This window comes from Onychomys torridus, chromosome 15 (assembly GCF_903995425.1).
Source record: "Onychomys torridus chromosome 15, mOncTor1.1, whole genome shotgun sequence".
Classification (NCBI taxonomy): domain Eukaryota; kingdom Metazoa; phylum Chordata; class Mammalia; order Rodentia; family Cricetidae; genus Onychomys; species Onychomys torridus.
Window position 1 is genome coordinate 6,514,568 of NC_050457.1, and position 23,189 is coordinate 6,537,756.

The window sequence follows — 23,189 nt, forward strand, 5'->3', positions numbered from 1 at the left end:
CACAGAGCGATATCCACAGCAGTTAATGGGAGAGCAATGAAGACATGTTGCTCAGATCTTTCCTCAAGAGAAAAGAGGAGCAGAGGAAATGCCTTCTAGCATTTATAGGGTCAAATACCCCACATTCAACCCTGCACTGGCAGTGATAGATGAGTCACTGGTTATGGTCTGTTGCAGGATATTTGTTCCCACTGACACTTGGAGACTGACAATAAAGTTTAACCTTGAATCAGGGGAGTTAGCAACTAGCTGACCAGAATTAGCCATAGAGGTTTTGGAGGACCCAGCATACATATAGAGAGACACCGAAAGTAGTAGGGGGTTTAGAAAGATTCGTGGCCCTTTTGGATTGGAGAAGGAGATATAGATGGATGGATGGATAGATAGGCAGGCAGACAGACAAACAGATAGGAAGTCACTGGTCACCTCACCGCCACTTTTCTGATAATCAGGTTTTACCTGATATCCGACTCCCAAGCTTTATTTAATAATAGAACAATATAAGTAAATGCTTCAGTGGTCCTCTGGGATGTCAAAACTCAATGGGTCCTGTGTGTGCCTCCTCTAAGGGGTAACCTTTATTTGGGGGCACCTTCTGAACTAAGACTTTCTTTCTTCTTCTTTTTAAACTGCATGATACACTTTATTCTATAATATTATTATAGAATAAACTGTCATCAATTTATAACAATATAATATTACTAATTGAAGTCAAACAATTAGAATAAAATGTTTTTCACCCTACCAAAGCATATGCTATAAGACTTTAAAACTTTGCCCACTATATGTTTTTTTTGTTCCTCCCATCCTGACTAAAGTTTCCTCTCCCTCCACTCCTCCCAGGTCTCCCTCTTCTTCCCCAGATCCACTCCTCTTCCATGTCCCTTCAGAAAGAGCAGACCTCCCAGGGACTCAACTGAACAGGGCACAGCAAGATACAATAAGACCAGGCACATACCTTCATATCAGGGCTGGACGAGGCAACTCAGGAGGAAAGGGGTCCCTAGAGCAGCCTAAAGAGTCAGAGACATGGCCGGGTGGTGGCGGCGATGCAGGCTTTTGATCCCAGCACTCAGGAGGCAGAGCCAGGAAGATCTCTGTGAGTTCAAGGCCAGCCTGGGCTACAGAGTGAGATGCAAGACAGGCACCAAAACTACACAGAGGAACCTGTCTTGAAAAAAAAAATCAATCAATCAATCAATCAAACAAACAAACAAACAGAGTCAGAGACACTCCAACTCCACTATTAGGAGTCCCAGAAAAACACCCAGCTAACAATCATAACATGTGCAGAGGTTCCAGAGCAGACCCATGCAGGCTTCATGATTGCCACTTCATTCTCTGAGCCCTATGAACCCTGCTTAGTTCATTCTGTGGGCTGTGTTCTCCTGCTGTCCTCTGTCCTGCTGGCTCCTACACTATTCCCTCTACCCTCTTCCATGGGGTTCCCCGAGTTCTGAGGGACCTGATGGAGACCTCTAATCTGGGCTGGCTCTCCACCTAATGCTTGGTGTGGACTGAGACTTTCTTATAACCCTGTTACTCATCCAAGTTCTGAGTCAATATTCCTTCCTGTGTTCCTTTGTCACGTGTCTTAGAGCAGTACTGAAGCTTCAGAAGCCTTTTGTTTGCTCTGTCTCACCCCTTCCCAAGTATTTCTTGGTCTCTTTTATGCCCCTGGGGTAGGGGCTGAGTGTGACACTGTGGCAATCATTCAGTCTTTCAGCTCAGGTGCCACTTGGCCAGGCACTCACAAATCCATCCCACTCAGGCCCTGCTCATCTCCATCTCTTCTCCCATTCTGTCCTCTTGTATTGTTGTACCTTTTAGTTCTTAACTACTTTTTTGCATGCTATTTTAAAGTGAATCACAGACATTTTAAATATTTTACCTTGAAAAACCTCAGTTTGTGTCTCTAAAAAGAACATTTTCATAAGTGGACAAAAATATTATTAGAATGCCTGACAGAATTAATAATTTCTTTGTATAATTGAATTCTCCATTCATATACAAATTTCCTCAATTATCTCCATAATGCCTTTTACAGCTGCTTTGTCAAATTCGCATCTAAGCCAGGAAAAGGCATTTTCTCTGGTTGTAACAGTCCCTAACTCTTTTAAAATCTACGTCAATCCCTTTCTCCCACTCTGATTTGATGGGGGCAAAGACAGGTGTCCTGAAGGATGCTTAACTTTCTTGATTTGTCTGACTGTTTCCTCACAGTGCCTTTAAAAGAACAGTGCCTCTTTGTCTTTGTTAGGGTTTCCATTGCTGTGAAGAGACTCTAAGACCACGGCAACTCTTATGAAGGAAAACATTTAATTGACTTATAATTCAGAGGTTTAGCCCATTATCATCATGGTGGGAAGCATGGTGGCATGCAGGCAGACAGGTGCTAGAGAAGGAGCTGAGAGTCCTACATCTTGCAGGAAGCAGGATGAGACAATAAACCACTGGCCTGGCTTGAGTGCCTGAGACCCCAAAGCCTGCCCTCCAGTGACACACTTCCTCCAACAAAGCCACACCTACTCCAGCAAGGTCCCCATCTCCTAATAGTGCTACTCCCTGTAAGTCTACAGGGGAGGGGATTTTCTTTCAAACTACCACACTCTATCATTAATTTCAAACTGAAGATCTGTGCCAGTAAAACAGTAATTAACTCCTCCCATCTGCTGTCTCTATGAACTAGTTCTTCTAGGTATTTCCCATAAGCAGAATATTATAAAACGTATCTTTTTTGTGTGCCTGGCTTATTTCACTTAACATGAAGATTTTAAGTATTAACTATGTTCTAGACATATATTGATTCATTTCTTAAGGCTAAATGATAATATATATATATATATATATATATAAAATTTACTTATTCATTTGTCCACATTTTGACTAATGTGAATACTACTACTATGAATATGGATGTACAGTCTCCTGTTGGGATTTCTGCTCTCATTTCTTTGGGGCATATGCCTTAAGGCATGCCAAGTAGATTTATTATTATTTTTTTTAAGAATCACCATGGTTTTTCACAGTAATATTTTATATTCCCACCTGCAATCCTATGACAGGGTGCTGGTGCCTGTCTAAGGGAATCACTCAATTTGTTCACTGGTGTGGACAGAGAGCTGACCACCTGGGAAAGACAGAAGATGACCCATGAGAAAGTAAGAGCTTTAGCCCTTCAGGTTGGCACACGCCCAAAGCTGGGAGTGTAACAAATGGGTGCTGGCTTGGGTGTTTTACAGGCCCATGGGCCCTCTCCTTTCCCCCTGTTGGGCCTGTTCAGATAGCTGCTGCTGTGCCTTCCTACTGTTTCTCCTCATAATGTCTTCTGTGACCAAAAAGCCAGCATCTCAGGGACTAGGGCCACTCTCTCTTTCCTTGTCTACCTATATCCTTTAACTTTCCTGCAATCTCCCACATCCATATCAACAGTTGTTAATTTGTCTGTTTCATAGTTATTTTGTTTTTAGTTGACATGATTATTTTACAAATAAAAGGGGTACAAGTTGATGTTTTTGTTCATATGTGCAATATTAGGACGAACTCAGGGTATTTAGCATCTCCATCATTCCAAACATTTATCATTTCTGTCTGTATCATATGGAAATGTGCAATAATTATAACTAGTTATAGCCACTTTGGAAGGAATAAATTACCGGAAATCTCCCCTCCCCTGTAATTGTGACTTTGTGCCCATTGACCAGTCTATTTGTCCCCTCCACTAATCTTCTCAGCCTCTGATAACACTCTTCTATTCTATATGCCTTTATACAATAATTTTTTTTAGAATCTGGTAGACTCTTTAAACATTTAAACTCTGAATATTTCATTTCTGAATGGTATTTCATAGTAGTTTTGAGCAGGAGGTGCTCAACCACTGAGTCATCTCTCCAGCCATGTAATACAATTTCTGTAATGTATCTTAGTTCCTTTTCTTGTCCTTGGGACAAAATGCCAGAGGAAAGTATCTTAGGGAAGTGTAGTGGCTTTCACGGAGGTTGCCATGGTCATGATGTCTCTTCACAGCAATGGAACAGTGACTAGGAGAGGAAGGGATGACTCCTTTTGGCTCACAGTTTGAGGGGACAGTCTACCTCGAAGGGAGAGCATGACAGGAGATAAGTAGCACATTGCATCTACAGTGAGGAGGCAGAGAAAGATGAATAATGATGCTCAGCTCCTGGTTTTCTTTTTCAGTCCACAACATAAACCAAGGAAATGGTGTGGTGCCATTTACATTTATGGTTGCTGTCTTAGTTTGGGTTTTTATTGCTGTGAAAAGACATCATGACCACGGCAACTCTTATAAAGAGAACACTTAATTGAGGATGGCTCAGTTACCATTTCAGAGGTTCAGTCCATTATGATCATGATGGGGAGCATGGTAGTGTGCAGGCAGATGTGGTGCTGGAGCTGAGAGTCCTACATCTTGCAGGTAACAGGAAGTCGACTGAAAGAGACCTCAAAGCCTGCCCGCAGGTGACACACTTCCTCCAACAAGGCCTCCCTCCAAAGAGTGCCACTCCCTTTAAGGGCCATTTTTTTTTCACACCACCACAGCTGCTCTTCCCACCTCAGTTAACCTAATCTAGAAACTCCTTCCCAGACACACACAGAGGTTTGTTTCCATGGTGACTTTAAATCCCATCAAACTGACAATTAAAATTAAGCATCACAGTATGTTAACCATTTCACTTTTACATATAAATGACTAAGCTCGAACTACTTTGCTCTACTTGAACAATGTATTTCTTTTATTCTGTCTTAAAAATATTCTATCAGATTTCTGTAGCTTAGATAGATTGTCTAGGGATGACAGTATGAAAGTGATTTATGCAAATGAGGTTGACTACAAAGCTTCTTAGAAACAAGTTCTGTGAGGGACTGGCAGAGCAGATTGGGCAGGAGTTGAACCATGAGGTAACCAAGTCAGATGCCTCAGAGGGCTGCATAGTGAACCATGAAGTTGGAGAAGTCTCTTGGTTTCCTTGTATGAGAAAAAACATAGCCTTCCTCCCCTTCATGTTAAAAATCATTGGATGCATTTTGCCTGCATGGAAGATGTTTGCTCTTGCTCAAGGTATCTACTTTGTGGAGAACAATTTCCCAAGAGGAATTGAACTCTGAGTTTTCAATAGCCAGGACTCTCAGAATCTGGAGGAATAAGTTTTTTGATTTTAAAAAGGGAATATGCATTACTATAGTTTGATATAGTGTCATTTTAGATTATGTCTTTTTGAAGAAATGGCATTCTTATTAAATTGTATTTTTCAGGAACTTTTAAATTATCATTGGTTTCCTTTATAGCAGAGAAATATTGTCTTCACCGTACCACTGAAGGCATTCACCTTCTTTTTCTCCATTTCTATTGCTTGGAATCCATTCAGTTTTTCCTCTTGAGAGTCTTCCTGCAGGTAAACTGTGTTAGGTCAACAGCTTTTTAGGCTTCTTGTATCCTCCTTTGCCTCTGTTGACTTATGAAATGTTTTCACTTAGTACTACTGCCCGAACAAGTTTCTACAAGCCTGGTGGCTTCAAACAATCTTACTGGTGATGCCACATTTCTGTGGATTAGCTATCTAAGTATAGTAGGTTGAAGTAAGTTGCTTGCTTAGGATCTTGCAATTCCTACAAAGGTATGTGCAAGGCTGGACTCCTTTCTGAAGGCTTTTGAAGATGAATTTGCTTGTTCAGAATGTTAATCCAAATCAGCTCCTTCCCTTTGTAGGATGGAGGTTTCCCTGCCTTTTTTTTTTTTTGAAGGCAATTTTGTTAGTTTAAAAGAAAAACATGGTAGGCAAGTTCTAAGTCTTGGTAGCTTCCCAGAGAAGATGAGAGAAGCAGTTAAAACACCATGCTGCTTATAAACACCACTGAATTTGAGTGACTGCAAACTTTTTTTTTTTTTTTTTTATTGAATGCTGAAGGCTTTTGCTAGCTACCTTGGCTACAAAATAAAAATTCCATAATCACCACGCATTGGATTTAAAGCACAGGAATTTTAAAAAGTCGTGTATAAAATTCCAAGTGGATTAAATAATTTTTAGTTGTTGACATAGAAATTTATTTTTCAGTTTTGTCTATGTTGACCAAATTCAGTTTTCCACCTTTCAGTTACTGTTGTTTTCCTTGAAGTGATTTCATTTTGATTCTATGCATTAGAAGCATCAAGTTTATAATTTGTGTGTGTGTGTGTGTGTGTGTGTGTGTGTGTGTGCGTGCGCGCGCCACAGCCATGGCACCTGTGAAGTGTTCAAAGACAACTTTGTGGGGTTAGCTCTCTCATTCCACTATGAGTTTCTAGCAGGGTTGCAGTTGGTGGAGATCCCTCTGTGGTCACCAGGCTTGTATGGGCAACGCTTTTAACCAATGCACTCACTATCTTGCTGGCCTATTTGAACCTCCCCTTTGAAGTACTAACTTTAAGTAATAATTGTTTCTTTCCTATTTTATTTCCTAGAAGTCTGTGAAATTTATGTGTCGCAAGAATAAGCTTAATATTAAATGAGAATACTTTCACCAATTTATTAATTCTATCAAGTTCCTTTAAAAATTATCTCATTATTTTTCAGTAATTTATTCCTTCTCATTTAGTTTATTTTGTCCTTTGTTTCAAACATCTTCATATAAATGGTTTATTTTCAGCTTTATTTAATAATTTAATATTTAATAATACCAGATATTTTATTTGGTACAAATAGTCGGCTAAATGGAAAGTAGAATCCTGACCTTGAAGACATTCAGCTTAGTAGCTGAATGATCCAAGCGAGCGTCAAGAGGCTTGGTGGGTAATGAAGATAACATACACAAAAAACAGCGCACAGCACCAGAAAACACGGAGCAGAAGCAAGCAAATACATCTCAAATCACACAAAAGAAGAAAACGGTGGTTTAGGTAGATCCATTGTAAATAACCTAACAAGCCCTCATAATTATAAGCCTAGTCCAGTCTGCCTTGGAAAACCTAGCCTTGGTGGAGCGACGTCTTTAATCCCAGCACTTGGGAGGCAGAGGCAGGTGGATCTCTGTGAGTTCGAGGCCAGCCTGGTCTACAGAGTGAGTTCTTGGAGTCACTCGGAAAAGTCGAAAAAGGGAAAAACGCTTAGCAGCTTGGTAGTTACTGAAATAAGAATGGAGAACAAAGCCTTCAGATTGACGTTTCTGAGTCTGCTGATCTTTTCGCGGACCTGGATCCCCAGTGACTGCTCCCTCTTTTAGAACAGGCTGCCTGTGCTACGCCTTTCCCTTCCCTCCCTCCAGGCTGTCCGCGCGTGTTAGCACACCGTGTCACGCGCGGAGCGTGGCCTTGACTGCCAGCGCGGGGACTATGACACAGGCAAAGGATTCCGGACAGCATCTGGCCAATCCGAGGGGCCAGAGAGGCGGCGGCGCCCGAAAGGTGAACTTGACTGACAGCAGTGATGACCAATGAAAACCGAGGACCAGCGAGGCTCCCGCCCCAATGGGCCGACCCTTGGCAGCTTTCAGCCAATCGCGGCCGGAACCTTCCGTGGGGTGGGTGGTCCCCGAGGCCGTGGAGGTTGGCGGCTGTTGAGCGGTTCTCGTGGGAAAGTCCTCGAGCGGAACATCTCTGTCGGGAGAGAACATGAGTTTAGCTCTGAGGTCGGTAACGCGGAGGCCGCGTCCCCGTCCCGCAGAAGGGCAGGGCGGGCGTGGAAGGGAGGCCGGGCCGGGAGCGGAGCCCGAGCATCACGGCCGTCCCCGCCTCCCGGACGCCGCCGCCGCCCTGCCGCGGTGCGGCCCCGGGCTGCGCAGTGCGCCGCCGCGCCGGGAGTGAAGTCTCGCGAGGTTTCCCTCCTGCCGGTGCGGCCCAGCCTGGCCGCCCCCTTCCTTAGGACGGTCCGGAACAGCTTCCTCCCGGTTCCGGATGTGCGCCGTGCGTGTGCCCACTCGGGCGGTCCGGCCTGGGCCGTCGGCCCTTGGCTCCCCGCCCCGGGCGACGCCGGCGGCCCCCGCGGGGTGTGGCGGGCCCAGGGCCGGCCACCTTCCCGCCTGCTCTGCCCCGGAGACGCAGGCGTCAGAGCTTGCCTCTTTCCAAACGTGCCCTCGTCGGCAGCCGTTAAGGCAGACGTTTTCGGCTCCAAAGGCCCCTTTTTAGATGTTCTCCTTACGCTTCTCCAGAGTTTTAAATGAAGACTTTTAACCCATCGTTTAGGTGCTTTTATATTTTTGTCCGGTTAATATCCGTGGAATAAAAACACAAAAGCACTGTTAGAAATGTATACTCTAAAATAATTTTGAACTTCCAGTACTAAAGGAACTTTCCTTTTAAAATTTTTGTAGTAATTGTGAGAATTTAATTATAAGCCATCCAAGGCAAACCAGATACATCGCGGTTGTCAGGTTGTCATTTACGAAGTTTACTTTCATAAGTTGTTTTTTTTTTTTCCCCACGCTCTTGGTAGGTGACATGAATAATAACTATGGTGCTTTGGCCTTTGGTATATAAAAGTACATTTGGACTACAGGACATTGACTTAGGGACAGTTTATTCTCCAGACTACTCTACTGTGCTTTGTTTGGAATTTAGAAGATCATTCTTTGTCCTAAGTGAGTTGGGTTGAAGTGGACTAAACACATTTTTCTGTGCCATAGAAGTGAGCTTGTAGTAGACAAAACAAAGAGGAAAAAACGAAGAGAGCTCTCTGAAGAACAGAAGCAAGAAATCAAAGATGCGTTTGAGCTCTTTGATACCGACAAAGACCACGCGATAGATTATCATGAATTAAAGGTAACAGGTGTACTTCATGACACATCCCCTTTATGTCAATGAATGCGTTTTTGACTGTTGATTTAAAGTATTTTAAAAGCGTGTTTTAGAACCAGGAGGCAGTTTTCAGCACCCACCTACAGGTGCTGCAATAAAACTGAATAAAAACTCCTAATATGGCTTTTAGAAACTTGAATTTAAATGTAAAAGCACATCTTGGTGGAAAGTGTGGCTTTTTCATTCACCTACTTAAAAGAACAAACAGTTCTTAGCATAGTCTTCCCATTTTTGGTTTCTTTTGGAGGTCAGTATAGTTCAGATTTTTAAAAATCTGTCTATGTGGCGTGTTCATGTGCCACATTGTGTAGCATGTGGAGGGCAGAGCAGCTTTGGGTGTCTTTCCCCACTTAGCATCACTAGGTTGGAGACGGAACCTCACTACAGTGGAAGCTCATCACTTGGCCTAGGTTGGCTAGAGAGTGAACACGGGATCACACCTGTATCCACCCCTCAGGCCTGGGGTTACAGGTACCTGCAACCATGCCTGTCTTTATGTGGGTGGTGGGGGTTCCAACTCTGGTCTTCATGATTGCAGGACTAGCATTCTTACCCACTGAGCTATCTTAAGCACAGCGTAGACAATTTTGAGATTAAGACATTTGTGAGATTGAAAACATTGTATTTTAAACTTTTATTTTTCATTTATTTCTATTTTTCTGAGGCAGGGTTTCTTCGTGTAATAGACCTGGCTGACCTGGAACTAACTCTGTAGCCCAGGCTGGCCTCAAATTCAGAGATCCACGCCTCCCCAGTGCTGGGATTAAAGGCGTGCACCACCACCACCCGGCTCAAGCTTTTCATTTTTATGATAACGTTAACACATTCTTGGTTTGCTTTTCTTTGCCACAAAGGATGTAAATTGTCTGATGCCTAATGCCGATACATGCTGAGGGGCCGTATCAAATTTAAGACTTAAAGTTACTAATAAGGATAGAAGGGGAAATTGGTGACTGTCTTACATTCTTATGTTCAGCCTAGTAAGAGAGATAACATTTTGAGGTCCTTAAGTAAGTAGCCTTAACTGTTTGTTTAGTAGTTTTAAATTTGGCAGCATTGTAGGAGATTTTGAAGCAATCCAAGTAGTGGCAGGAATGATGTAGTGAGAGGATAGACTGTCTAAAGGTAGGCTTGGCCCTCTTGAGGTCCTTCTTTAGCTCATTCCCCATAGCAGTGTTCAGCACTGCTCTGCCGCTGCTGCCGCCCCCACATAGCATGAGTTACTCCTACTGTGTCATAGCCATTTATAGTCATTGACTCCCATGGCTGGGGACTTTATTTCACAGCTGGAGCTTCTTCACTTCTGGTTTGCCTTTCAGACTACCATTAAGTTTGCATCTTTAATTCTTTGAGCATGTTCATTGCTCATGAACCTTAACTGGCTGCTTCATGCACACTACTTGGGGCTCCCACTGCCTTTCTTTTCTTTGGAATGCTGGATTTTTCCCCTCTGCTTTTCTCACTTGCTAATGACTTCTACCCAGGCTCTTCCCACCTAGAGAAGGAGCCCGCTCTGTTCTGTTCCTCTTCCCAGTCTTTGTTTTGGCATCCATTGTAATCCCACATCCTTACCACCAACTTACCTGGTGATTAAGAAACCATTGGCTTCCATCAGACGTCACTCACTAGGGACACAGCTTTCCTTTCCTTTCCTAACAGCAAGTGGCTTCTGTTTAAATTACTCCCAAACTAATTTCTTGATAGCTAATCATGGTTGCTCCGATGGGAATGCTGTTTATAGGTTTTGAGAAAGGATCTTTTTCTTTTGGTATCCCACACTAATTTCAACTTGTGACAATCCTTCTATCTTAGTCTCCTGAGTGGTAAGATTATAAAGTTCATGCAATTTTATGCTTTTTACTGCATTTATTTATTTATATTTATATTTATATTTATATTTTTGGGACAGGGTTTCTCTGTGTAGTTTCTCTGGATGTCCTGGAACTCACTTTGTAGAACAGGCTGGACTCTAACTCTGAGAGATCTGCCTACCTCTGCCTCCTGAGTGCTGGTATTAAAGGTGCGCGCCACCATGGCAGGCTGCTTTAGTTCTCTTGGTTGGCCTTTTGATATTTATGACATGTCTTTAATACCTTGGTTAACAAATGAATTGTTACCTGTGTTTTTAGTGCACTGTCTTTTCTGTTTTGTGTAAACTCTTTAATTAGTTGGTCATATAAAACAGCAAAATGTCAATGGAAAAATTTCTATATAATTTCAAAATGCAAAACCAATATAGTTTGTTATTTTAGAGATATAAAATGCAAAATAATTGTGCTTTAGTAATTCATTGTCATCTTTTAAGATGTAAAACTTTCTTAGAAATCAGTGATTGCTCCTTTTGTAAGGATTGCTTTATAATTTGTTTTTCCCTTTTAATCCAAAAGGTGGCAATGAGAGCCTTGGGTTTTGATGTGAAAAAAGCTGATGTACTGAAGATTCTTAAAGATTATGACAGAGAAGCCACAGGCAAAATCACCTTTGAAGATTTTAATGAAGTTGGTGTGTACTTAAGTAGTCTTTGTAACCTATATATAGTTATTGGGAAATTACAAGGTTTTTGTTTGTTTTCTAAGAAAAAATACTTTGAGCTATGCTGTGAGAATTAGTTTTGACTTTTGATGATTTTAACATAGAATTATGTGTTACTCTTTCTGGTTTATTAATATTATGTCACTAAAGGATGACCAAAAAATATTTCTTGTCAGTAAAGCAAAAAGTTTAGTATCCGTTTCTGAAGACCTGTTCACGCTGTGTGGTTTTGCTGGTAAAGTGGGAGAAGACAGAAGTAGTAGGACTTGGTGTCTTGCTGGGAGATGGGGAGATGACCACATCTTCTCAAGTGGACAGTTGATGAGGCTCTGCACTTTCACACCTCAGTCTTCATGCTGCACGCCATCTGTTGTGAAGTTGAAGAGATGGACAGGCTGTTGGGAGATCTTTGGCAGTTTGGAAGTATGAGAACTTTAGATGGTATGAGCTTAATGTGACAGAAATTTTGGATATTTGATTTTAATGAGTTACTCATGATATATACAGATAAGGCTTGTTCACTAGAGGATTCTGCAATTCTGGGAATTGGCTATTGTAAATTAAATATATTGCTTACAATGTTATGCATAGATTATATAAATATTTAGGTTCAGTTTTGTTAAGCTACTGTTCTAAACCAATGATACTGCTTTAGGGATTGTAATCTAAGCATGCCACGCAGTTATTTTCACATATTAAAAAAAATGAAAACGAATGCAATTATACATACACACAAAACTCTTAGTTAAATCTTAAAGGAGAAATAACGGGTGATGAGAAGGCAGAGAAAATAGATTCATACTCTCTCTCTCTTTCTCATTAAAGAGCTCATGCCCAAAGCACAGGAGGCAGAAGTGAAATGACAATTAAAGGAGGAAGAAACATTTCTCATAGCACAGAAGATCAACTTAGGAACTAGTGTCCGACTGTTTAGAGAAGCAGGTTGTCCACTTTAGAAGTGGATTTATTTTACCCCTGTAATTTGTAGAATTATTTTCCCTCACAGTCTAGGTAGTCTCCTGAGGTGGATCACAGTACCCAGATGTTAACGTGGGACATTATAGAAGCCAGGTGTCAGGACATAGTGGACATGATGCAGCTGTGACAGAGCGATGATGGAGAGACAGTGGAGCACAGACTGCTTTAGAACCAGATTCCCTCCCTGGCTTCCCATCGTGCTTCTGACTCTAAATGTCTGTGAAACTCGGTTAGTTTACCTGTCTGGGCCTCATGTTCTCCTATAAAGTGGGGATAGTGGAATGTATCAGTTGAGTAACATGGGAAATGGTACACGCTGTAGTATGCCAGAAGAGCTACTAAATGCTGTTATTATGATTAAGAATAATCCCCAGCACTCAGGAGCCAGATGTAGCCCATGTTTGATGTTAACCTGGTCTGCATAGAGAGGGGGCGGAGAATGAGTTCTTTGTCTTGTTTGTTGCTGAATTCAGAAGTTGGAAATATATTTGTATTGTCTTTTCTATTTTTCATTGTTAAAGGCTACTTTAAACATTATTCATAGTTTTGTAAAACAACTTTTACATGAATATAATTTTAAGAATTGTAATTTTTATATTTTAGTACTTAAGATTGGAGTTCCATACTACTTAGGCCTTGGCTTTATTTGTTGTTGCCTACGACACTGTCCTCCAGATAGTTCCAGATGAGCCTGGCCCTTGCTGAGCATTCCCCATTGTAAGAAAAAAGCATTCGTTCAGTGCAAGGATAGTTAGCATCTGGCTAATGAGTAGCGGGGGTGTTTCAGGAACTGCTGCCTGAGATGTTTTTATACTCATCTGTTCCTAGCTTATACTACTTACATTTTAAATTCTATCTAAAATAAAATAATGTATTGTTTTCATTTTGATTATTTATCTGACACTGGAATTTTTGCATTTGGTGGGAAGAATGAGAGTTAGTTAAAATTACCAAGGAATTGCTCTTAGGACCTTAGGACTTAGGTGTAGGTGGCAATAAACTGGTTCTGTGTGATGGAGGGAAGACTGTTAGCTAGGGCTGAAGTTGTCAGACTGTAGCCCTGGACTGAGTTTGACTGCACACGCTCTATACCACCCATTTATTCATGCTGCCTTCTGCCTCCGTGATTGAGGGAGTAGTTGAGACTGTGGGTTTAGTCTTACAAAAACCTAAAATGGTGTCTAGCTGGCCCTTTCCCGGAAGTATCTCTCAGGTCTTCATCCAGAGAAACTCTTAAGTGCTTGCAAAGGGGATTTTCATTGTAAATCTTTAGGAATCTAAGATTGCCAAGATTGTAGTAGAGGAAATGCAGTCCAGGGAGAGAAAGCAACCAGGCAGAGTGGTACTCAATGTACAGCATGTTTGAGAAGTTTGGTGTCATGTAGTCTCCTCTGCTAGAGAAGGTCAGAGCACAGGGAAGGTAGAATTGGGTCAGACTGATAGTCTTAAGTAACATACTAAAATTTACTTTCGTCAGCAGAATTTTTTTAAAAAGTAGCTGATGAGAAGATTGAAGATGAGCCATAGAGAGTCTGGAGAAGACGGAAAGTTGTAGACTTTAGGGCCGGATTGCTTGGATGAAAAGAAAGGGTTTTGTTTGAGAGGGAGACAGATGGTATCCTCAGAACTGTGGTATCCAGTACTGAGAGACACTCACGGGATTGGAAGTGTGCCCACTGTTTCAGAGTGAGGAAAGAAAGGATGCAGTTACCCCCCAGTCAGCGGAGGTCAAGGGGGTGGCAGAGCCGAAGGGAGCTAGCGAAGGACGACGTGAAGGTTCAGTATTTGTGAGTTTGAAGTAAGTATTGGATGTTTGCCTAGCAGCTTTCTAACATTGTCTCTCAGGGTTTTTGATTTACTTTGAATGCATTAGCTGTTTCCTTACATGATTTTTATAAGGTCTAATAATTTTGATGAAAGGATGTTTCTAACAGTGTAATTAAATCATGTATCTTTGTAGTTGGTTTTTGTGTATTTATGTCAATAAAGATCAATACTATAATATAAAAATCAAAACAGTGATTGAATGACAGGAATTTGGAGTTTTGTTGAACAGGTGGTACCTTGAGGCGTGTGTGTTAGTTGCTTCAAGTCCTACTGGATTGAAGGTGTGAGCCACCATGCCTGGTTTGTTTGCATTGAGAAAAGATTTTTTGTAAAGCAATAGTACTTTGTAGAACAGGAATGGAAGGTGAAGTTGTGGAGGAGTGTTATTGTAAAATACTTTATGATGGGTAATGCTTTAGTTGGCAGTTACAAGTCCTAAGAAAGCTGCCTTCTATGGGAAAGTATTGGAAGGTGATCTAGACTCATCTATCTGAAATACTAATAGAGTGTCAGTGGGTAAGTGTTTGTACATCTTGGTGTCCCATCTGTTGTTTCTTTAAGTGCATTAGTATTTTCGGCAGTCTGCCTTTCTGGTTTACCTGTCATGTATGTTACTTAATCGATGAAGAAATTTTATAACACTTTTTTCTTGTCCTGCTTTCTTGTTGGGACTGAATTCAAAATAAGTTGAGTGTGTGCCATAGAGTTAAGTGTGGTATTTTATTTTGGTGTTATGGCTTTAGGTATGCCAATTCTTTTTATTGAATATTTATGAGCTTTGATTTGCATACTTATAGTAATATAGTTCAATTAGTTTCTTGGAAACCTCTTTTTTGGATAAAATTAATGGCTAAAAGATAATTTTGGCTATATGTGTAGTTGATGGACCATTAGCTTGACTAGGTGCTTATTCAGCCAAATACAGATGAAATAGCAATAGACAACAACTTGTACAAGACTTAGATTGTATTTTTTCACTTTGGGCTCATTAAACATTCCAGTACTTTCTGGCTACAGGCATTTGAAATTTTCAAATGAATCTATAGCTCCCAATAGGACCAAATTACTTTTGATAGTATAATGAAAATAATAAATGCCTTTGCTTGTAGCAGAACAGCATGTGGAGTTGCTTCAGAACTGTTTACCTAGATATTTTGAGGATTCTATCAAGCAACATAAAATTTTATAGACATCAATTTGTATTGACTACTGATTAAAGACCTATGCTGTTGAAGTATCTATACTTCCTTTATTGATATGTGGTTTTATTTAATATTTTAAGTCTGAAACGACTAATTTCTATTGAAATAGTTTGAGAATTATTAATTTGCTTTTTAAAAAAAAAGAAGAAGACATGATTTAGACCCCTTCCAGAGCTGTTGGTTGTGATTTACTGTGATTAGGTTGAGTGGTTTGTTTTTTGTTTTTTTGTTTTTTGTTTTTTTTTTTTGAGACAGAGTTTCTCTGTGTAGCTTTGCGCCTTTCTTGGAACTTGCTTTGTAGACCAGGTTGGCCTCGAACTCACAGAGATCAGCCTGCCTCTGCCTCCCGAGTGCTGGGATTAAAGGTGTGTGCCACCACCGCCCGGCAGGTTGAGTTGTTTTAACCCATCTCCAGTGTTGCTGAAAGTCAACTGGTTCTCTTAATCACAAAGATGCTGTAAGTGTTTGCATGTGCTAACTTGTGTTACACTTTTTTGGTGATGGCACTATCTTTGATTAATCCCTACGGCTCAGTTGAGTTACATTTGAGGAAGAATCAGATGTCACACTGGCTAACAGCTTTCATCCAGTTAGTGCTCATTGTTCACTTCAGCTCAGTGGCCTGATAGAGGTGGAGCAGTCACTTTGTAAAACATTGTTTTTATGGACTTAATTATGTGTTATATTTACTAATATGTTTTGCTCACATGTGTCTTTGTACCACATGTGTGCATGGAACCTGTGTCAGAAGAGGTCATTGGATCCCCTGGAACTGGACTTAAAGACTATTGTGATTTGCCATATGGTTGCTGGGAGTTGAACTCATATTCTCTGTAAGAACAAGTGGTTCTAACTGCTGAACCATCTCTCTGTCCCCAGTTTAATTCTTAGTAATAGTGGGCTTTACATAAATATTTAAATAAATAGTGTGTGTGTGTGTGTGTGTGTGTGTGTGTGTGTTTGTGTGTGTGTAGTCTCTTTTTTGGCCTTTGTACAGTATAGTTTCACCTACATTTACAATATTTATAGACACTAAAAGATTACCATTTAAAGTCTGGATTTGGAATTCACATTTTATCTCTGAGTTTTAGTGATCTACCTTGGCATTTAATTCTTAGATGGAATGTTGTCAGACTCACAGCTGTTAGCCCATTTAAGAGCTGATTTTTACAGTGAATGTTCTCTGACTATACAGGCGTTGTTAAAAAGTTTCTTTTAACTCTAGTGACAGACTGGATATTGGAAAGAGATCCGCATGAAGAAATCCTGAAAGCATTTAAACTGTTTGATGATGATGATTCAGGTAAAATAAGCTTGAGGAATTTGCGACGTGTCGCCAGAGAATTGGGTGAAAATATGAGCGATGAAGAGCTCCGGGCTATGATAGAAGAATTTGATAAGGATGGTGATGGAGAAAGTAAGTTGTACCTTACTTCCTTTTTTCTAAAATCTGTTGTTGATTTTCAAGACTCCAAGCAAATTTTCTGTCCCTCCTTTTCATTCTCTTTTGTTTTGAAGATGAGCTTCATGTTTTCTTGAACTTATTTTAAGTTTGATCTTGAACTTAGGATCTTTTTGCCTCTGCCTCCTGAGGAGTCCAACTGGGTGCCAGACTCTGTGAGCGTCTATTTATACCGAAGCAGGTCTTTAAAACAACTATATAAGTTATAATACGAAATCTACACACTTCTCTGAAGATGAAGTAACACCAAAATTTAGCCACTTACTAAAAGTTTAGATTTTAATGCTTTCTCTCTCAACCAGCTTGCACTTCTGAACAATTACTAAATTGGCTGAATTTCTTTCAACCACTTTTTTTTTTTTTAAATTGTCCTCTGCTGCTCTGATTCAGGCCCTGATTTCTGTTTAAAGTATTACAGTACTCTGTCCCTGGCTGCCTGTGTTCTATGTGCACCTGTCCCGCACAGATACATTGGTGTCTCTTACAGCCTTCCCATTGCCCTCTGGACTTAGAAATCTCCAGTCTCTTTCTTCATTCTACTGATAACATTCTTTTCCTAAACTGTAGCTCTGATGTTGTCATTTCTGTGCTCAGCCACTGAACAGAGAGCCTTTACTACCTGCAGAGTAAAGTAGCAAGCCGCCCCACGCTGGTCCTACACTTAGTACTCGTTAATTCCCTTGTGTCCTTCTGTGCTATGTTAACTCTCACATACAGAACACCGTGGCCTAAAGACAGTCTATGCTCGCTTTTCCTCAGGCCGCTCCTTCGTCTTAGGGAAGTGTTAGCCACTCCCCAACCAACTGCATTTGAAGCACCATCGTTTTCTCAAAGCCTCTACAACGGTGCCTGTGGTTGGGGAGGCGTCCACCATGCCTTCCAGCATTTAGAGGAACAAGCTGCTTCAATACTTTAATGTATTTAATATGGATCCTCTTGGCTGCAAACCAAGTTTTGTATTTTTTGCATTTTAAACTGCCGAGGATAAAAATACTTTGCTGCTTTTTTCTGACCTTTAGTAACTCATTTGTTCTTATAAAAGTTTAATGATATCCAGTTTTTAAGAATAACTATTTTTTCAACTTTATGGCCATAAAGTAATAAAGACAGTATATGTGGATTTGAAGATAAATAATATATACTACAAAGTAGGCATAAATATATAGGCATATGTGATAATATAGAAGCAATAGCACCCCAGTCTCTCAATATACGTATAAATAATATAAAACAAAATACAGTGCTTTTATGAAGATGAATGCAGCATTTAAGAAGCCACAGTAGACCACTTTTTAAATAATGATGGTAATGGTGGTTGGTGTCTTAGGTTTCCTATGACGGAGATGAAACACCATGACCAAAAGCAACTTGAGGAGGAAAGGGTTTATTTGACCTACGTATCCTGAGTCATAGTCCATTGAGGGAAGCCAAGGCAGGAACTCAAACCAGGAAGGAACCTGAAGGCAGAAGCTGATACAGAGTGCATGCTCGATTGCTTTCCAAGGGGAAGAACTGGGACACATTCAAAATCTAAACAAAGCAAGCCAAAATCCCAACTGTGTACAGTAACTCAGTATCTCATGTCTGGGATCCGTCCGCTCAGAATCTTCTGGGCTCCTCCAAATGGCCGGGTCACTTCTCTGGCTCTCTCATCTTCAGCCACATAGATTGTCTCCTAAGCTCAAGCCAGATCCACTCCAAGACTGCTCTTGGTGGTCACCCCAGGATATTGCCATCTTCAGACTTCTGGGGTCTTTTGCTGCAATTGGGCTACATTTCACCAGTTGCCTCTTCTGAGCTGTCTTTAGGGACTCCAGCCCTGCCACCCAGTGCCAATCCTCAGCTGATCTCCATGTCCCCTTCATGCCTCTAAAACCTGTACCACCTGGATGATCTTACATTGGACCAAGTTTGCCTGCCTGCCAGCATAACATGCAACTGTGGCCACCTCTGGACCACAGCTTCTGTTTGCTAACTCGGAGGAAACACTTTCTAGAAGTCTTTACTTTAGGGTGCTGGTCTCTTCCTAATCCCCACTAAGCTGGCCAGCATCATTTTCCCAGCAGAGCAAAGGTTTCACTAACGTGGTCTAGTGTTTTCACTTTGGTGGTTTTGATATCTTGTTGATTGGGGCTTGATTCTCCAGCCCCATCTAACCAGAACCACATATTCTTAATTCAAAATATTCAACAACATCCTTAGAGTCTTCAGGTGATTGTCAAACTTCCCTCTGGAAGTTCACAAGCCAGGCCTCCATCCTCTGCTTATCTTCTTCATTCAACTACAGAATACCTTACCAAGCTTTGAACACTCAATGGCTTTTCTAGCCCAAAGTTCCAAAGTCCTTCCACAATCCTTCCCAAAACAATGTGGTCAGGTCTCTCAGAGTAATACACCTCTATCCTGGTAGCACTTTCTGTCTTAGGGTTACTCTTGCTGTGATGAAACAGCATGACCCGAGCAAGTTGGGGAGGAATTTAACTTACATATCTTGAGTCACAGTCCATCGAAGGAAGGCAAGCAGGAACTCAGAAAGGGCAGGAACCTGGAGGTGGGAGCTGGTGCCGAGGCCAGGGAGGAGTGCTGCTTACTGGTTTGTTCAATGTGACTTGCTCAGCCTGCTTTCTTAGAGAATCCATGATGACCAGCCCAGGGGTGGCACCACCCACCACGTGTTTGGCCCTTCCACATTAATCAGTAATTAATAAAATGCCCTACAGTTCTGCCTATAGCCCGATCATACGGAGGTGTCTTCTCAATCAAGGTTTTCTCCTCTCAAATGACCTTAGCTTGTGTCAAGCTGACATAAAACTAGCCAGCCCGGTCAGCATTTATTTAGCAGCTACTACATAGAAGCAAACATAAGTAGTTTTTAGCTTGTAAACTAAGTTACTCAAGTTTCATAATAGCTTTTGTAAAATGGGTATAGATTTATAGCTATATATACATACGATGGCGCATATATGGTAAATGAAGACACTGGAGACCCAATTTTATCACAGCGCTAATTCATGGTGGCACGAGAATTCACTCAGTTTTCTAAACGACAGAGAACATACTGTTTTGTTTGAAATAGAAAGTACAATGTTAACTAGATCTCCTGTTATGGGAAACAGTATATTAATGTATTGGCTGGTGCTTCTGATGACAAACTTTGTTTTTTTTCTCCTGAAGCCAGATGGCCTGTGTCTGTCTGTCTGTCTGTCTGTCTCTCACCTTCCTTGTCGAGTAATGACTGTCCGTTTCTGCTCTTGGACTGCGTACTCAGTCTAGCTGGCCTGTGATGAGGCTCCAGTCTCTGTAGGCATGCTGAGACTACAGATGTGCACCATCCCATCCAGCTTTTTACCTGGGTTCTGGGATTGAACTCTGGTCATCAGGCTTGTGTGGCTCTTACTTGCTGAGCCATCTTCTTGGCCACTTAGGTATTATTTATGAGCTAGGTGTTATGCTCGATTATCAGAAAGAATGCTTTAGAATAACTGGCTTACCATCTGAAGCCTCTCTGGTAGTCAAGTAGCCACTTGGATTCCCGTAGTTACTTTCTGGTTTTTACTTTTTGAACTTAAGTGTTATGTTTTTAGACATTAAATCATGAAATAGATTAAAATATTTTTAAATGCTTTTATACTTTAAAGTATATGTAAATAATATAAAAAACTTTGTGATTTTAGAACTACTATTTGAAATTTGATTATTGAGATTTTATATTTTAAGAAAAGTAAAAATCTTGGAAAAAACAAGTACTTCTTAGATTTTGAGTATTTTAATCATAATCCTGTTACAATGATTTATAACCAAATCATTTCAAGGCTCCTTTTATTGCTTCCTTAAGAAGACAATACTTTCTGTTTTGGTCTAGAAGCCTCAGTGTAGATGGTTTAAACCAAGAGTTTTTAGTTAAGGGTCCACTGGTGTAGGATTCTTGTCTATTTGAATTCTTAGTTGGGGAAGAGTGGTTCCTCTCCTCATAAGCTCTTCAGATTTGTTATTTAGCCACAGAGGTCACAAATCCAATTTCTCAGGTCTTTGACTTAGTTTAAGAGTAGTGTAGGTTTGTATCCTGTTTCTCCATGTCTCCCTGAGTGCCTTGTAAGTGTTTAGGACTGAACAGGAGTTCATGGGCGTCTGCCTGCTTCTGAACATCTCATTCATTCTAACTCACAGTTTCCTTTCTAGGTATGTGTTCTCTTTCTGTGCTTGTGATGGCATTTTCCCACCTTGGCTTTCTTTCCAGTTTCTTTCTAAATACTGTATTTTACCATCCAATTCATGATTTGCTTATATCTATAATTTTCTCATTAATAATTTCTTCTACAATAGTATCTTCTAATACTGTTTGATCCGTATTTTATAATAGATTATCTTTTATTTCAAGCATTTGTTCTCTGTTTCAGACCTAACATAATTATTGAGCTAACTCTGGGATTACTCTTTCTAAGCCACTTGAAAGTAATTTACTTTGTCCACATATTAAGAACGTTACTCTCTAATATTTTAGCAGTGACTAAGAAGATGTTTCAGATTTACGATACCATTGTTTCTTCCAATTAGCAATAATCCTTTTTTCTTTTTTTTTTTTTTTTTTTTGAGACAGGATTTCTCTGTGTAGCTTTGCACCTTTCCTGGAACTCACTTGGTAGCCCAGGCTGGCCTCAAACTCACAGAGATCCGCCTGGCTCTGCCTCCCGAGTGCTGGGATTAAAGGCGAGTGCCACCACCTCCCAGCCTAGCAATGATCTTATAGTGACATCTATTCACTTCTGTTTGATTCAAAGGTATAGGATAGGAACCATTGTATATGTTTTGATGCATTATACGATACCTTGTGTAGTGTTGGCATTCATTGGACACCTGAAAATATTTGATTTAGTAAGTCACTGTCTGGGATTTAAAGAGAAACAGTCTAAAAATGTCCTCTTACAGTTTAGGTTTCAGATGAAGAACACGAGATGCAGAACTGCTTTGTGGTATTTTTTTTGCTGTCATAAAAATTGCCATCCATAGCTTGTGCCTTAAAGGACTTGATAAGTCTTGATGTGCATATTACTCACCTGTTTTATACAGAAAACTTTCTTCTCTGAACATTCCCTATGCATTAGGGGATATATAGTTCTTAAAAATCATATTTAGAATTGTTCAGTCCTGTTTATTATAGATTGTTGTCTTAAATATACTTTATACATTAAAGTTTCTTACTAAATTTTACTTATAATTTTAGTAATGTGTCAAATAATTATAAGTGACTATTTCCTGTATTTTTTCTTGTTTTATAGTGACCATATAATAATTTATATTTTATCAATTTACTATTTCTATTGATCCTTTTAAGGTTACACGAACTGGTTTTAGTTATTACTTTCTCCCAAATAAGCTTTTAAATCAATAATTTGCCATTTTTTTCTAGTTTCAAAGTATTTTCATTCTTCCGAATTCTGTTAGTTCACATGTATAGAATAGGCAAACTTACTTATGAAGGAAGCCTTACTAAATGTATTAGTAAAGGAAAGATTATAAAGATGGGTTATTAAACTACTTACACTAGAACTGTCACTTTTTAAACTATTTTTGCACAAATGATATGTCATATATCATCTGTTGTCCCTACTTAAGGTGATAAGATATTATTTATTTATAATGCTTGTCCATGTATTTTTATTTTAAAACTTATTTTTTGACTTGTAAGATTTTCATATGTTATAAAGTTTAATATATTATAAAATGATGATACATTTGGGGAAAGAAAGCTTCTGTGTTTCTGACCATTACATTGTCTTTCTTGTCACAGTAAATCAAGAGGAATTCATTGCTATTATGACTGGTGACATATAAAGGATTATGAGAATCAACACCAAAATGCTGCAGTTACCATCTGTATTTCCTTTTTGTGACTAAAGTCCTGTTTCAAATAAAAACTTCCAACTTAGTCCTTTCTCCAAAAGGACCAAACTAAGCATCCTTTGTATTTGTATTTCACTGCTGTTCAGTTTCTTTGTATGAGCAATGTTGTTAGCATTAATAATTTTATCTTTATGTTTTTAATTCAGGTTAATATAAAGCTTAAAAATTTCAAATCATGTGGTATATATTATTTGGCAGCTTCTAAATTTAGCATTAGCTATTTGCTTTTATTTTGGTGCACATGTTTTTTAGATATTCATCAATAAAGTACTTATTAGTATCTTAAGTTTGGAAAATTTTCCTTTTTTTTTTTTTAAGATTTATTTATTATGTACAGAGAAGAGGAAGCCAGATCTCATTACCGATGGTTGTGAGCCACCATGTAGGTGCTGGGAATTGAATCAGGACCTCTGGAAGAGCAGGCGGTGCTCTTAACCATCTCTCCAGCCCGGTAAATTTTCTATTTTAGATTTCTGATATCTGTTAATACTTGGTAGAA

General features: G+C 40.0%; 1 protein-coding gene across 2 annotated transcripts; it reads left to right on the forward strand.

Annotated features, from left to right (window-relative positions):
• Positions 1-7,499: 7,499 nt before the first annotated feature.
• Positions 7,500-22,863, forward strand: Cetn3 (centrin 3). 2 transcript variants are annotated; one of them, XM_036207202.1, is made up of 5 exons: positions 7,500-7,623; positions 8,617-8,752; positions 11,176-11,290; positions 16,553-16,744; positions 22,578-22,863. In XM_036207202.1, the coding sequence occupies exons 1-5, from the start codon at positions 7,607-7,609 to the stop codon at positions 22,619-22,621; spliced, it is 504 nt and encodes a 167-aa protein (XP_036063095.1). In that variant the 5' UTR covers positions 7,500-7,606; the 3' UTR covers positions 22,622-22,863. The 2 variants fall into 2 exon arrangements, with proteins under 2 accessions (XP_036063095.1, XP_036063094.1); XM_036207201.1 differs by lacking the exon at positions 7,500-7,623 and adding an exon at positions 7,816-8,176.
• Positions 22,864-23,189: the final 326 nt, after the last annotated feature.